The following is a 16,194-nucleotide window of genomic DNA, read 5'->3' on the forward strand; positions in this document are numbered from 1 at the left end:
CGCCGTCAAGATAGTTCCCCACCCCTCTCATAGCGAGTTCCACTTCCGCTAAAAACGTGAGAAACATGTCAACATTGTCTTGTTACAAGTAGCTTCTACAATAATCGAGCTTCTGAAGACATTTAACTTCATTTAAAAAAACAAAAAAACAAAACATGAATCAGCCATGAATGCCTTAATAATCAGATGCCTAGTAACATATTGGTACCTCTCATGGTTGTGTGGCTCACAGAGGGTGCATCTACATGTCAACATGTGGACCTCGTTACTCACATTAAATCATGAATGAAATTGTTTTAAAGGTGCCGTGTGTAAGATTTGGCCACCTGCTAAGTTCATAAACAACTCCAGACATAGCTGCTAACTGCTGCTAACTGTAGCTTCTGTTAGCAAGTAAGCTGGGGGGGTGTTGTTGTTTACCATCGGACTATCATCTAAGGCCTAGCTGGTTAGCATGCTAATTTCAATAGTGGCTCTGATAATTTTTGAAAGTTTTAAACGCAAATTCTTACATATCGCAAACTTATGCTGAAACAGCTGTTAAAGAGGGATCACTTATGTATTCATGAATGATGTGGTGGCCGCCATTGAGTTTTATGGTACTTTTATGCATTTTCATACACAAATAGCCCAGTACTGACAGTGCCAGCACATTTCCATCGATCACATACACCACACGACAAACACCTGATATGTATCAGCTCATGGCTGTAATTACCACTCTGTATATAGGAAACAACAGCTTACCTGCTTTAAAACTTTATAATCCATCATTCTACCAACTAGACAGCGCCGTTAAAACAATTTTAAAAACCTCTAGGTGTAGACAGAGGTGCACCAAAAGTGATGTCACTTGAGGTCATTAGAAACAATATTTTCTAGAAGTATTTAAAGGTGGGATCCTCAAGATTTATGAGCTGTTTGGAGGTTTAATGGGTTTAATGGGTTTGTTTCGTGATAATCCACAGTCCTTGTTGTGAGCAGTTTTATGAAGGAACTACTTTCGTTCTACCAAATTACAGCGTATCAAGGAAGAAAATGTACAACTATGCAAGGTTTGTACTTGTGACAACGCGATATTTAAACGTTAATGGTGTCCTCCTGCACCGACAGTGCACTATATTTACTGTCCGCTTGTGTGTAAACTCAAGCAGACATAAACTCAACCCTCTATATTGTGACCTCAAAAATTCCACAATGAAACAAAAATAGATGCAAAAATTACCATATATGACTTGCTGTCAGAGACTAAACAGAATTATGATGATTATCATTGAGTGTCCAAAATCTCAATTTACGGCTCACTACTGAGTAATTTATGGAGTACCTATAATATGGCGAGGAGTGAATGAGGGAGTTATTTCGGACACAGCCTAAAACTGAGCCTACATTAACTTCCTCTGCTGGTTGCCTGGCAACTAGTCCAGCACATAAACCCCTGTAAAACATCCAATTGTCATTTTTAAACTTTATTGAACAGATTAAACAATCTAGATACAAGGAGTAAGTCAGCTTTAGAGTTGCTGGAAGGCAGATTTTGTTACCTTTGGACAGAGCTAGGCTAGCTGTTTCCCCGTTTTCAGTCTTTATGCTAAGCAAAGCTAACTACCTCCTGGCTGTTGCTTTATACATTTATACAATAGAGACATGAAAGTGGTATCAATATTCTCATCTGACTCCCAACAAGAAAGTGAATTAGTGTATTTTCATAAACGTGGAACTTTTCTTTTAAGGTGAGCACAGAGAAACTTTCCCACTTTAGCAGATGAATGTGAAGACAGCCTTTTGGTGTCAAATGTGCTGCATGTTAAATATGCAAAAAATACCAGTATGTGACTTGCTGTCAGTGATGAAGCAGAATTATGTTTATTATTTAGTGTACAAAATCTCAATTTACTGCTGAATACTGAGTAATTTATGGAGTACCTATAATATAGCGAGGAGTAAATGAGGGAGTTATTTCGGACACAGCCTAAAACTAGCCTTCCTCTACTGGTTGTCTGGCAACTAGTCCCGCACATAAACCACTGTAAAACATCCAATAGTCAATTTTAAACTTTGTTTTTTGTACAAAATACTAGATATAACGAGTAAGAGCTTCCAAATTGCTGGAAGTTGGATTTTGTTACCTTTAGACAGAGCTAGGCTAGCTGTTTCCCCCTGTTTCCAGTCTTTATGCTAAGCTAAGCTAACTACCTGCTGACGGTTGTTTCATATTTACAGAATTAAAGCGGTATCAGTCTTCTCATCTGACTCCCAGTGACAAAGTAAATTAGTGTATTTATCTTCTAAGGTTAGCAGAGAGAAACTTTCCCACTTTAGCAGAGGAACATAAAAACAGCATGTAGAGAGTTAAGTTAATAATAATGAAAAGCAAGACACATCTTTTTAAAGAGTAGGGACTTTTGGGAGAGAAAGTGTTAAATTAAAAACAAAGTCATCATCACGTGTTCCTAAAAAAAAATAATAATAACACATTAAAAATAAAAACTTTAAGGGTAATATTCTCAGTGAAGTGACGGTAGAGATGCTCTTCCCTCTCAGCTCGGTGGGTTTTTTGCCCCTCCTCCCGGTCCGTCCGTCCGTCCGTCAGACAGGCACACCTTCCTTCTCTGGTCCTCCAGCGTTTCTTACCTTCTTGTCGCTCCTTTCAGCCTCGTTGTCTGGCGGTGAACTCTCACCCCAGCTGCTTGGGAAATGTCATACAGCCAGAGGCCCGTGCTGCAGTAGGGGGGCGTAATAGGAGGAAAAAATAACAACATTTTTACTGCTCCCACTGCATCTTTTACCCGCGTCTCTGCCGTGCAAGTGCCACATCCCGCTACCAGCAGCAGCAGCAGCCGCCGCCGATAACTAATTGCAGTCTCAATGCTCATTTCGCATTAGGGCTAATATAAAAAAAAAAAAAAAAAATCCGTGCCAGACATGTGAGTAGCAAACCATCGCTGTCGTTCACCACTTACCCGTTGACTGCTATGTGCTCACGCTATTGTATCCTCACACCAATGGGAGCAAATGCTCATTGAACCGTGTCGTTGTGCATTTAGTGTCAGTGTGCTGTGTTTCATGGTAGCATGGCTGTGCCGAGGTCTCTGCTGCACATAGATGGGGCAGATGAAGCCTCGCTGTCGGCTTGTTTTTGGGGCTCTGCGTCGGCTTGGCTAATTGAGCAAAAAAAAAAAAAAAAAGGAAAGGAAAGGAAAGAGAAAAGGCTGTGGTGGGTTTTCTGCTGTAAATAGCCCAGATGGAGGGGCCCATTCAATAACAAGCTGTGTGACAAGTGTGTAACGTAGCCGACCTCTTTAGCCTGCTGGCTTATTAAGACTCAAGGTAGCTGTGATTGTGGTGTGTGTGTGTGAGAGAGAGAGAGTGAGAGTGTGTGTGTATGTGTGTGTGTGTGTGTGTGTGTGTGTGTGTGTGAGTCCAGCCTGGCATCTCCAGTCAGATGTGGAGGCCCAGGTTAGAGCACACATAATGCGGCGGTGTTGATGTGAAATGTGTTTGGAGGCTGTGTGAGGGTGACAAGGAGCACAAATCACAGGATGATCACTGGTGCAGATGTGGGAAAAAAACCAGGAGGCATTTTCAGCCTGTTTTGTGTTGAGTACAAGCTCAGATCACAGACGTGTAAGGTTGTTTTGTGTATTTGTTCAGTGTTATTTTTCCAGTCCTGGTTATAAGATGCCACATCTGGCCTATATTGACGTTTAGCTTGTGATTTCCGGTAGTAACGTTACAGGAAACTCACTGTAGAAGTATATTATTCTTGTATTGTTTTGCATTTTCAATATTGTGCATAGGAGATGTGGGACATAATAGTCTCAAGACTCAAATGTCCACAAACTACCAGCTTCTTCTCTGTGGCAATAGATTGTTATTTACTTCTGCCAAGGATTTGTTTGTTGGTTGGTTGGTTGGTATGTCAGCAGAATTACACAAAAACTACTGAAACATATTCCCGTGAAACATTGACAGAGGATGGTTTATGTACTAGAGTAGACCCCATTAACTCCAGGAATGTTTTAAAACTTTCTTCAGTGTGTTGGTTGATTTCACAGGGGATAATGCATGGATCTTGATGAAAAAATCAGGCGTATTTGCTGTAGGTGGCTAGTATATGTGAGTGAGTGAAGGGGACTGCTGTGCTATTTATGGCAACACGGGGGTTGTTGTGGGACTAAAACTTAGTCGGTGTCCCATGGTGAATAGAGAATAAAATGATTCAAGAAATTGGATTTAATGTGGATTGGTTATGTCATGGTCGATACACAATAAGTGAGGAAAGTACTGGTGCTGGTACTGATTTGGTGTGTCGAATCTGTGCATCAGGGAATAAACAAATTTACTCCATCGTTTAGTTACACACAGGAGATATTTCATTGTGTTGACAGACAGGGAAAAGCTCAAAAACATGCAACTTTCACTGTATCTTTGTCGCTAAATAGTCATAATGTTAAATGTTTGATAATAATGATTTTAAATGGTCTTAATGTATAGTTGATTGGAAGTAAATAGTAGAGAGGTGAGGCGAGAAAGAAGACTGATGACATGCAACAGGTTCAGCGTGTCTAGGCCAGCAGGATGCCCTGAATCCATATACATTTCTGCTAAAGCAAGCTCAATTTATATTTGGTATTTGACGCACAAGTGTTTCGGTCTAAACCTGATGTTGTTCATGGTTTCAGGGGGGGGAGCACCATGCTTCTCTTGAAGATGGCAGTCCAACAAACAAGCTGGCTTGTGACGACGATGCCCAGCAGAAGATCCTGGGATTGAGACGTAAATCCCTTCACACTGATGGCCTGGACTGAGTAAGAAGTTTGTCTGTGTCGTTCAGTGCTATTTTGTGAGAGCCGGGTATGACATTGCTGATATTGTAAATGGAAAAGGCTGATGATGTTCGTTTCTTTGACAGGTTTCAGCTGGCCTGCTGAAGCTATGGGGAGCTGTTGGAGCTGTCTGTACAGAGACCCCATCCGAGACAACCATCTCACCAAATTTAAGGTCAGTAATAATAAAAATAACTTTATTTTTGTCTGTTAACCACCTGTTTGTCACCACCACTTGCACTGTTTGTTTCCATGTGTTGTTATGATTCAGTAAACAAATGTATTTTACAGTTTATTTCAATAATCTACACGTTTTATCTCCTTGTCCTAGGTCACCAATGTGGATGATGAGGGCAACGAGCTGGGCTCTGGGATCATGGAGCTCACCCAGACCGAGCTCATTCTTCACACACGTAAGAGGGACGCCATCCGGTGGCCATATCTCTGCCTGCGACGCTACGGCTATGACTCCAACCTGTTCTCTTTTGAGAGCGGCCGTCGCTGTCAGACGGGGCAGGGTGAGCAACATCTTCTCTGCTTCAGTGACACAGCTGGAGAGTCATGATGATTATGTTATATATTCAATACATATAACCATCTACCATTTACAACTTCTTTTTTAAATACTATTTTAAACATTGGAGTGGTTTTACTTACTAGACTTTTTTCACTGAAGACATTTTGACACGTCACAGTTGGAAAACCACAGGTGTTAACAATAAAATTAGTGATGCCTGAATTTCATATACACATGTAAGCCAACGCGACGCAGATACTTCAAGCTACACAAGATTGATTTCCCGTTCTGGAGTGTGTCACTTAAAAAAATCGCAACGCAACCGAAGTGAGAGCTGCGGTATGAGCGTTGCAGGCTGCGGGAGCTATAGCACGAAAAACAAGACTAGCCATGGTGGATCAGTTTGATGAAGCTCCAGCTGAAGATGTAGTGGCATATTTATAAAACCTCGTCACCTCTTTTCTCCTTGTCTGTTTCTTATTTTGTTTCCTTCTGTGCAGTAGGTACAACGGAAAACATTCCTCACCTGCATGCCAAGTTTGTTACTCCCACCAAGGAGGTTAGGTTTTCACCAGTTGTTGGTTAGTCAGCAGGATTACACACAAACTACTAAACGGATTTACAGGAAACTTGGATGGAGGATGGGTCTCGGCCCAGAAAAGACTCCATTAACTGTTAGTGCTGATCTCAACTTGAATAGCACTCAGTAGAGCGAATACCTCCACCAAGGCCCAACAGTCCCCTTTTGTACGCACTCATAGATACCAGCCACCTTTATATGCCTGTTTTTTTTTTCAACAACAAACAAGAATGGAAAAATGTCAAACACAAATCAAATCTTGCAATGAAAAAAACTTCCTGGATCTACACCAAAAGATAATGTGATCTATTCTGGGCAGATACCCACCCTCCATCCAAGTTTTGTGTAAATCAGTTCAGTAGTTTTTGTGTAATCCTGCTGACAAACCAACAAGCAAATGGACACAGGTGAAAACATAGCCTCCTTGGCAGAGGTAAAACTTTAGCAAGAAGAACCTTTTTAGGGGGTAAAAGGACAAAATAGGTTACAGTGTTGTAAACCTAAAGCCCATCACCCATTTATTCCTTAGCCATGGAGTTCCTTATGTTTTCATTGTGTTATCTGTGACTAGCCTAACAATGTCGTTATTTTGCTTGTTTACTTAGGAATCTTTGCATTCAAGTGTTCTCGGGCAGAAGAGATCTTCAATCTGCTTCAGGAGCTGATGCAATGTAACAGCATCAACGTGGTGGAGGAGTCGATGATGATGAGTCGCAGTGGTCACACACCAGAGATGGAGATGTCTCGCACGCCACAGACTCCCAACAGTGAGTCACAACACCACACGCTCACACACACAGTAGGAGTCCTGCTAATTATACACTTAAGACTAATTGTAGAACTTGGATGCAGCAATACAGCAGTAAAATTAGCAGAATTTGTAAGGTATTATTAGATGCAGGTTAAATTAACTCCAGTGAGTCACAGGTACAAAGGTATTCAAATAACACCAAGTGGAGCTTTAGACAGGCTGCAGCCATGGACTTCCACTTTATATGGTCAAGGAATATATGGTATATGGCAGGCAGAAAACTTACGATTATGTTTTAAGTGCCCTCATAAACATTGTATTATGACAGAATTCTTGAATTGAGATAATGTGTGTCATGGCTTGTTTGATGAATAGTAAGTTGAATTTTATTTTGGCTTGGGTAAGACAGTGAACCCCAATATGACTATTTGAGGGAAGCGATGAATTTAAGGATTAATCATGTCATTTTGCATATTAAAGTGGTTGTTATATTTCATATAATATCAAGATAATGCTGCGATAATGACTGTATTGTAATACTGTCACTAAAATGTAATGGGACCAGGTTAATATGATTATGAACAAATAACACTAGGACGTTGTAAGTGATTTGTTCCTCAAATTAAGGTTTAAAGAATGAGCAACACCCCCTGCTGGTGGGACAGTCTGCAGTATCTGTCTAGTGCTTTGTAATTTGAAAGAGTCAAATGACATATTGTACTCTTTAGCCATTTTTGTGACATACAGAGTAAGTGATTGAATAGTCTTGTGATTAAACTGGTGATGTTGTACCTTGGTATTAAACCCTCATATCATCTGGCTTAACCAGTTTTTGTATGTTGATGAAGGTTCTCAGTCATCCAGGTCATGGTAGGCAACTGGACTTGTTTCAGTTTAAGTTACAGTTTAAAAGCCTGCCCACTCCCCTCCTGTTAGTTAGAACTGAGGAAGCCTCTTGAATGAGAGGTGAAACGTATTCAAGAAACTGAAAGTCCAGTGGCCTACAATACAGCATCTTTTGTATCTTTCAAGCAGAATGTAACAGAAATTAGCTAGCCAATTTCAGTATGCTGGGTTGTTTCTGTTGCTCTGGATGAAGGTGGTGGTGGTTGTGGTACCTCTTAAAACAGTTGCTTTGGTGTCGATGTATCTCTTTTTATTTGGCATCATATTCTTGTTGACAGTCAGCAGACAAATAAAATAGAAACAGACGATTGTGCCAAACCTTTTTGGGAAAACTACAGAACTGTACAGGAACAGGATGGGATTCTAATTTTGTTTGTGTTGCTTTGCTAGTGTCTTTGATATCTACCCAATAGCAACACCTCAGACTAACTGCTTGTTTGGGGTAAACTTAAGATGTAATATTCTTTAATCTTTGGCCGAACAGGTAAATAAGTTCTCACACTAAGATTAGTGAAAGTGTTGTAATAATGAGAAACAAAAGCGTCAAACATGCATTTTAGATGAATTAGATGTATATACTTATAACGCCATGAAAAAAGATAATTAAGCTCTTACGTAAGCTCTTGTGTGATCCAAATGTTTTCTACCTGGAAGTTATTGTAAACAAGCATTGTGATTGGTTCTGTTGGAGTGATGTGGCTTATTAGTATTTTCACAAGCTATAAACACAGTGATATTTGTGATAAATAATCATTAGTAATGTGGATACAATGACTCCGTGGGGAAAAGCGAGTATAACAACAAGTACAACAGTTTGGTTAGTTCAGAAAATAATCAGGAAATGACCACACTGATGCCATAACGATATTAATATATCCAAAATCTAAGACAATATATAGTCTAATGTTACGATTCCCTTTCCCCTTCTTTAAGCTTGATACTATTCGTAACACATGTTGAGCTCACTGAATCAGGGCTTCTCTTGATAACAAATTCAATCTCGTCTTGATAATGTCACATAAATATGTTCGCAGCTCCAGCGTTCCCTGTCCAGGCTTTCCCCAATGGATATCCCGGTTATCCAATCAGAGGTGATTCCTCCCAACCCTCTCTTGCTGATGATCATGGACATAGCCTCATGGGTTTGGAAGACCAGGTAAAATTTACCCATGCTACTCATTATAGTATCTGTGCTATTGTATTTGTGCCAGTTCACAATTTGACCCTGTTTATATTTTCCCTGACAGACCCACACCTATGTAAATACTGTTAGTATGGAGGGGGATCTCTCTATGCGTCACTGTGTGCACTCCCTGCCCGAGGTGCGACCCAGCACTTTCCCTGAAACAACACGGGGAGCCATGCCTGTCGGGGGCCAAGGAAATCCGCAGTCCAACCTGCGGTGCTGTCCCCTGGAGGAGCATAACGATCCTCAGGTGTTCTTACAGCCGTCCTCGCAGGAGGTCAAATTCATGCTGGGCCCCACTCCGGCACAGCGTCATCTGCTGGAGAGAGAGAGGGAGAGAGAGCGGGAGAGGCATGGGCACAATCCTCACAACCTTCAGCCAGTAGAGGGTGCAACAGGTTCAGAGACGGAAGGAGATGAGTCCTCCATGCACCTGTGCAACTCTCACTCCTATCACCATTTCCATCACCACCCTCACCGACACCCGGGCCTCGAGCACGCAGACAGCTGCCAGAGCGGCGAACTCACCTACGAGAACATCAACGGGCTGAGGAGCGGCCGGAAGCAGAGGCTGAGTCCCAGCAGTGTGTCGCAGTCTGTGGGTTCGAGCAGCAGCAGCAGCACTGGGGACAGTCACACCCACTCCCTCCTGCACCCGCATCCCCACGGCCCATCATCCCTACCCCCGCAGGGCTACGGCTGCGAGAGGGGCATGGGCGGGGGTCATCGCCGGACAGCTCTGCTTAACTATGAGAACTTGCCCTCTCTGCCGCCAGTGTGGGAGTACAGCGCTCTGCAGCGGGATGACGAGCAGGAAGAGGAAGACGACGAGCAGGATGAGGAGGAATACGAGGAAGAAGAGGAAGACTTTGATGAGTATGAGTTCTCAGAAGGCCCTGGGACACCCAACGGGTACCACCAGGATGGTCGGGGGATCCACAGAGATGCCCTGCAGAACTATGTCAACACAGAGCAGGTCCAGCCTCGGCTCCGACACGCCTGTCCCCCGCACCCAAGGCCATGTCAGCCAGACAGAGGGGGGCGAATATTTAGCTTTGATTTAGGCAGACGATCGAGGTCAGGGGTCGGAGGCTGTGAGCACGGCCACATGCCTCCATCGCGGCAGCTGAATTACATCCAGGTGGACCTAGAGGGAGAACCTCCCTGCCAAGCCCTCAGCAGTGGGGGTGCCCAAACCCAGCCACAGCACCAGCGCCTACCACCCAAAAAATGTGGCCCACAGGCACCCCGGCGCAGTGAATGCTACGCAGTCATTGACCTAAAGAAGACCGCTGCCATGTCCAACCTGCAGAAAGCTCTGCCCAGGGATGATGGGACTTCCAGAAAGACTCGCCACAACAGCACAGACCTGCCTCTGTAAACAGTGTTCGAACTGAAGAGGAGCGACGAAGACAGATGAAGGCTTATCCTCATCTTAGCACACTGGACCCTTCACTGTCATCCATCCATTCGACTGTCGGGCTGAATAATACAGTACAGGTACCTAATTAGAAACTTACTGAAACCTATCTGTGCATATAAAAGGAAATGAGAAATCTCTGAGGAGAATTTGCCATTTTATTCTGTGTTATTTATTAGATATGTGGTGTGAAGCTCTCTGGAGAAATTGGCAGTTTTTACTACTGCAAGTATGTTTGCTGGATATATGGATATTTATATATATAAGCATAAAATAATATATATACAGTATATGTATGATTTTATGCTTAGCGAGACTTAGAGCAGAGACCTCAGTGGAAGCAGTCATTGCCATACTGGATTAGCAAACTTTAATTCATAGACCCATCTTCACTCACAAATACAATTGTTCCTATCATTTACTTATTCTACATCCATATGTATTTTTACACAAATAATATGTGAGTCAAAAATGGGACTCTAGATACAGAAGAAGTAGAGTAGTTGTTGGCATGAAGGAAGGTTAATGGTTCCAAGATACTGGCCAATATTCATACCTCATCACAAGCATCTAAATCTAATATTGTGGCTGGTAGAAGAGACCATTATTTGTTATTTTATGCCTATAGAGCATTTTGCACACAATCCTATGGAATTGTATTTTATCATATTTTAGGAATGGTGTCGTCCAATCCAAGAAAAAAAGATTACATGAACAGGAATGTTGGTGAAATTTAGAGAAACTATACTACACTGAATGATGGTAAAAGTAGCACACATGGATTAAAAACGAGCTTTTGGCTCCCTCCTGTCCACATGCAGCAAATGAAAAAGTAGCATATCATCTTTGATCACACCTCCTGCATATCATCCCAGACCTGCAGGAGGTCCACGTGGTTTACGCTTGTCACATTGCACTTTTGACCCTGGGCCACTGAAGCGCTCTTTGTCTCTACTCCCACTCCACTGGAGCCACAGGTTCGACTGTGTCCTTTCACCAAAAGCAGGGGGCCAAATATTTAATTCTTAGTCAGCGTTGTAGATAGAATTTATTTACATGTTTTGATGGAGACATCAACAACCTCAAATAGTGGCATTAAGCTATAACCTCACATAAAAATGTGCTGAATCTATCATTTGTTAGTTATCAGGTGTGAATGGTCTGTGTTCAAGGGGAAATCAAGTTTGTCGCAAAGTCATGCAGTGAAGATTGTTGTGAGGCTATTTATCAACCTTCTCAGTCAGATATTTATTTATTTATTTCGTTATTTATTTATTCATTCCTTTTAAAAAAGAAATTGTAATTATTTTTGTTTTCCATGTGATGACCAGCGTTTTTGTAATCCAGTTGGTAATATGGAGACCAAAGTTTCACCTCAAATTATCACTGGACACTGGTGTGTTACTGTTAAAACTGTGCTTAATTATATTTAAAAAAAAAAAAAAAAAGAAAGAAAGAAAGACTGTATTTATATTTTAAGTGCCAAAACTTAATTGCAAACTGTATGATGAATTAAAATCAAACGTGCCAATAGGATTTGTAGAAAACTATAGGACAGAGATGCTCGGACGGGAGACAAACCTAAAAAAAAAAAAAAAAACAGAATCCAACTTTTTAAGGACAAGTAGAAATTTAATCGACAAAATCTGCACATTCCACCTCAGCCACATCGACAGCCATTTCGGAGTGAGATATAAGAATGGTAATCTTGTAGTCTGATAATCACAGTTAGGGTGGTTTTATGCTGCTACATGTACATACTAACAGTAGCCTGTGTCAACTACAGCTACTCAAAACAAAAACATTATGTGCTTGAACCTATGCGATGTCAGATCTTACCATATCGTTAATTGCTAATAGAAGTAGCTTTGTTGTGTTCTTCTGAGATTATTTCTGAGCAGTAGAAATACAAGGTACCATTTCAGAGAATGTTTGGCCACTAACATTTCATTTGACCAATAATATTTAATTTCATTAAGATTGTTTTCTTGACAAACTGGCGTCTGGTAGGAGAGGTAGTGGAAACACAGGCCCACAGATGCTGTCATCTCTTTGTTGAATGCTCATATCAATTTCATGTTTTCAGCTGATGGGGGAAGGCCAAATTTCCTACTTTTTTAAATGCAGTTGTATTGTGGCATTAAGCCAAGGTTGAGCTCTTTTTTAAAATAGAGCATTCAGGAGATAAATATGAGACACAACTACAAATTCTCAACTTCTGATGAGGAAGGTTTGTTTGGCTTCTGTGTAACATGAGGTGCAAAAACAGAGACGATTTCTTCAAATTGATTCAAACCAAAAAAAAATTTAAAAAACAGCTTCAGGTTTGTGATTGGTGCTCAGATCATAGTTTTCCACCTAGGACCTGCCCAGAAAACAACACAGACAACATGTTTTCAGGGCCTCATAATATTAGCTTCCATTATTTAGATGTATTTATTATTATTATTTATTCAATAGTGACTATTTTTAAACATTTTGATTAGTCAATCTTTTAGTTTATTTAATGTAAGAAAAAATGGAAATTGCCCATCGCAATGTCACTGAACACAAAGTTAGGTTTTTTAAAGGTGCAATATGTAAGAATTGGCCACCTGAATTCATACTCCAAACCAATAGGGGGCTGCATATCACCTGAGTAACTGCTAATTGCTGCTAAGTGTAGCTGCCATTAGCTAGTTAGCTTAGTTAGCTGTGCAGCTAGCAGTCTGGAATAGGAGCTCAGAGCAGTGGGGGAGTGTTGGTGTTAGCAAGCTCAAGAGCTTTGGGCTGTGACAGGCTGTTAATTCTTCACATTCTGTTGACAATTTCAGTTAATTTTTTGGATGTTTTCAACTGTATTCAAACATATTGCACCTTTTAAATTGCTATGTCTATTTATTTTACATAACATTCTATTTACATATTTAACTTAGTTTTATATAACTGTTAAAAGCTGCTAAAAACATATTTTGCATTTCACAACTTTTATATTTTTTGATTGGCCAACCAATAATCCAAAATTCAATGATTTAAAAAAAGTCCCCACAAAGAAGAAGCTGCAACCAGAAGACATTTGGTATTTTTGCTTAAAATTATTTTTTTTTAGATATTTGATGAAAAAAATTATATTTTATTTACTGGTTTGTAGAACAGCAGCTAACGATTATTTTCATAATTATCAACACAGAAGCCTTAAAGAGGTCATATTATGCTTTTTGGGGTTTTGCCTTTCCTTTATTGTGTTATGTAGCATTGTTGTGCATGTAAAAGGTCTGCAAAGTAAAAAAGTCCACGCCAAAGGGAGTTTCTCTCTCCTACAGAAAACACTGCTCCTGCACTGCCTGGTTTGGAGTCAAGCCTTTACTTACGTAACTTATGTGCATCACTATATAACATGCATTATATAAATATATATTTTTATATATTTATTGTAAAATATATACACTCCAGTCCGTCAGCAGACATACAGTTTCTACTGCTGTAGCAGTGTTATTTTTGATCACACTACCTTGCTCAGCATGACCCACCTTACTCTGCCTCTGATTGGCTACATCCTGCCCGTTAAGTAATGCAAATGTGCAACTCTCACCAAAGATTGAACAGAGGTGAGATGTCTCACTCTGTAGCTAAAACGGAGCGTTCAAGACAGTGTGAAAAGGGATACTGCAGCAATGCACCCTATGAGAAAAATGTTTTTTTTGAAAAGTATGTAAACCTATTCTACTAGGACCCCCAAATAAAAGTATGAAGCTGAAAATTAGCATTATATGACCTCCTTTAATAACCCAAAATCAAAGGTTGAGTGTTTGTATTTTAATTTGTCCATCAGATTTCCATTAAACATTAACAAGTTAATTCTCTTCTATTACAAGAAGGCCAACTATTTTTTTTTTTTTTTTTTTGCATTATTTGCATTGATATTGTCATGATACATTGGAAGGATGTTTACATTTTTGCAATAATAGGTGAATTATTGTTTTGTTGATCTAAATCAGACCAGTGTGTGAAGTTTGAAATCTAAATAGTAGTCTATGGAGCTGTGGGCTTTACATATTCCATCATCTGTTCTCCTGTGACTCAGCCGTCTTATTTTTATTTCAGGTACGATGTTATTTTTTCAATCTTAATAGTCAAATTTTAGCCATGAAAGTAAAAAAAAGAAAAAAGAAAAGAAGAACTCTCATTAACAGTGCCATACAGTTGGTGACCATTGTTAGTACTTAAATTAAATTTTATTGTATTAAACCTTTCAAACCAGTGGCGATGTTTCATATCGGAATCAGAAAATATTTCATCTACTTTCTCAGAATATTGTTACATGTGGTTTTATGGTCATTTAAAAAAAAATATCCATGTCTAAATGTGTTGACTATCTTTGTTGTAAGGCAGTAACCTCGCCACCACCCGAACCAGTTACAAGTGATTACCGCATCATTACCACATACTCCTGTGTTTACAGATTATAATCAAAATGAATAGGTATTTTAAGTAATAGTTTTCAAATATTTCTGCACAAAAACATGTGATATAATTGTAAAAGAAGTGCAGTTCCCATCTCATAACTCACCGTAATTGGCTGATGCTATCTCAAGCATTTCATTTTTCATAACGCCCAGTGTTTATGCTCTAGGCGTGAATCACCCAGGTGTCTGTGAAATCATTTAGCGCTGCTCGTTGGTATGCTTCATTCTGCTGATGTAATCTGCAGGGCAAGGAGCTACAAGTCGAGATAACACCTGTCAGTAAGTTCCCTCATACTGAATTTATTGTATGGGTTGTTTAACAAAAGGGCTGTGCTCTGTGTTTACTGTACAAACATGAACGCGTATCTTGAAGTCCATTTAAATAAATTTCTCACTGTGCCTTTCATATTCAACCTGGAGAAACATTTTCATTGCAGTTTATGAGGGCGGCCTGTTGTAAAAATAAATCCCCGCCTGTTAGAAGTGTAAAGATTTAAGATGGTGAAGTTGAAATGGGCTTTAGTCAAATGTGGTTTCACACTTCAAGTTGTATTTCATACTTGAAGTTGTTTTTGACAATAAAAAGTGCCAACTCCTGATTGTTTTACAGCATACTGTATTTTGAAATGATGTATGTTTCAAGGAATGTTTTGACACTTTGGGGAATGCGATTATTTTGCTTTCTGCCAAGTTAGATTAGAAGATTTACAGCTAAAGCAAAGAGATGCCTAGCTTAGCTTAGCTTAGCTTAGCATAGCATAAACACTAGAATTGGGGGTTAACAGCTAGCCTGACTCAAAACACTTTGAAAGCTTACAATTTAACTCGTGATATCTCCTTTGTTTATTCCATATATAAATCTTTGTGTAAAAGCGACATGTATTTGCGGGGGAGTAGTATCAGTTTTCTTATCTAAATCTTGGCAAGAAAGCAAAAAAAAAGCACATATCCCAAAATGTTGAACTATTTCTTTCAGGTTGTAGAAATGAAAACTGAATGAAGCGTTTTTTGTTGAGATTACATGAGACATAATGTTAATAATGTGTTGAGTGGTTTAGGAGATGCAGTGAAATAGCCAAACTCAATGTGACTGAAAAAGTGTTGAATCATGACTAGTATGTTCTGTAGCATATAATGTTAATTATGAATAAAGATTACAGTGTGTTTGTCATTATAATGTCATGTGGCTATGGTGCACTCCATCCGATTTCTCATCAGCTGCCATTTCTTCTCATAGTGCCGAAGAATGTGAAAATAAAATTCCTTTCAGAGATTTCTGTTTTTTGTATACTTTTCCAATTTGTACTCAATGTGTAAAGAAGTCAGAATACAAGAACATAGTAAGAACAGAAAGAAAGGCCAGCAACACGGTGTGCACCATAGTGCTACACTTCATCTTCATCATCTGTGGTTTTCATTATCTCTTAAGTGATTCATCATCTTCAAAAAAAAAAAAAAAAGAATTTCTCCCACAGAACATAATCAAAATGACATTGATATTGTAAAACCTCAATTTTCTGTCCATGCTATGAGATAGATCTCTGTCAAAATACTGCAAGT

General features: G+C 39.8%; 2 protein-coding genes across 4 annotated transcripts in view; both read left to right on the forward strand.

Moving 5' to 3' along the window:
- Positions 1 to 10,343, forward strand: frs3 (fibroblast growth factor receptor substrate 3). 3 transcript variants are annotated; one of them, XM_084349798.1, is made up of 7 exons: positions 1 to 56; positions 4,686 to 4,811; positions 4,916 to 5,004; positions 5,161 to 5,347; positions 6,532 to 6,693; positions 8,618 to 8,739; positions 8,831 to 10,343. In XM_084349798.1, exons 3-7 carry the CDS (start codon positions 4,939 to 4,941, stop codon positions 10,148 to 10,150), a joined length of 1,857 nt encoding a protein of 618 aa, XP_084205924.1. In that variant the 5' UTR covers positions 1 to 56; positions 4,686 to 4,811; positions 4,916 to 4,938; the 3' UTR covers positions 10,151 to 10,343. The 3 variants fall into 3 exon arrangements, with proteins under 3 accessions (XP_084205924.1, XP_084205923.1, XP_084205922.1); XM_084349797.1 differs by lacking the exon at positions 1 to 56 and adding an exon at positions 1,434 to 1,733; XM_084349796.1 differs by lacking the exon at positions 1 to 56 and adding an exon at positions 2,638 to 2,927.
- The window catches only part of LOC311255375 (sodium- and chloride-dependent GABA transporter 2-like), a gene marked incomplete at its 5' end in the record, with an annotated part of 25,070 nt that continues 19,061 nt past the window's right edge, over positions 10,186 to 16,194 (forward strand). The window contains one exon of the mRNA XM_084349794.1: positions 10,186 to 10,269. Coding sequence (XP_084205920.1) covers positions 10,186 to 10,269 — 84 coding nt within the window. The remainder of the gene's footprint in view (positions 10,270 to 16,194) is intronic.

The sequence above is a fragment of the Pagrus pagrus genome (assembly GCF_965226575.1).
Source record: "Pagrus pagrus genome assembly, chromosome: 3".
NCBI lineage: Eukaryota > Metazoa > Chordata > Actinopteri > Spariformes > Sparidae > Pagrus > Pagrus pagrus.

Bases quoted from the DNA above. Each gene is read 5' to 3' on its own strand.
- frs3 (XM_084349798.1), top strand. From the start codon at position 4,939: ATGGGGAGCTGTTGGAGCTGTCTGTACAGAGACCCCATCCGAGACAAC. The intron at 5,005-5,160 runs GTCAGTAATAAT...TCCTTGTCCTAG, and splicing joins ACCATCTCACCAAATTTAAG to GTCACCAATGTGGATGATGA. The intron at 6,694-8,617 runs GTGAGTCACAAC...ATATGTTCGCAG, and splicing joins CACGCCACAGACTCCCAACA to CTCCAGCGTTCCCTGTCCAG.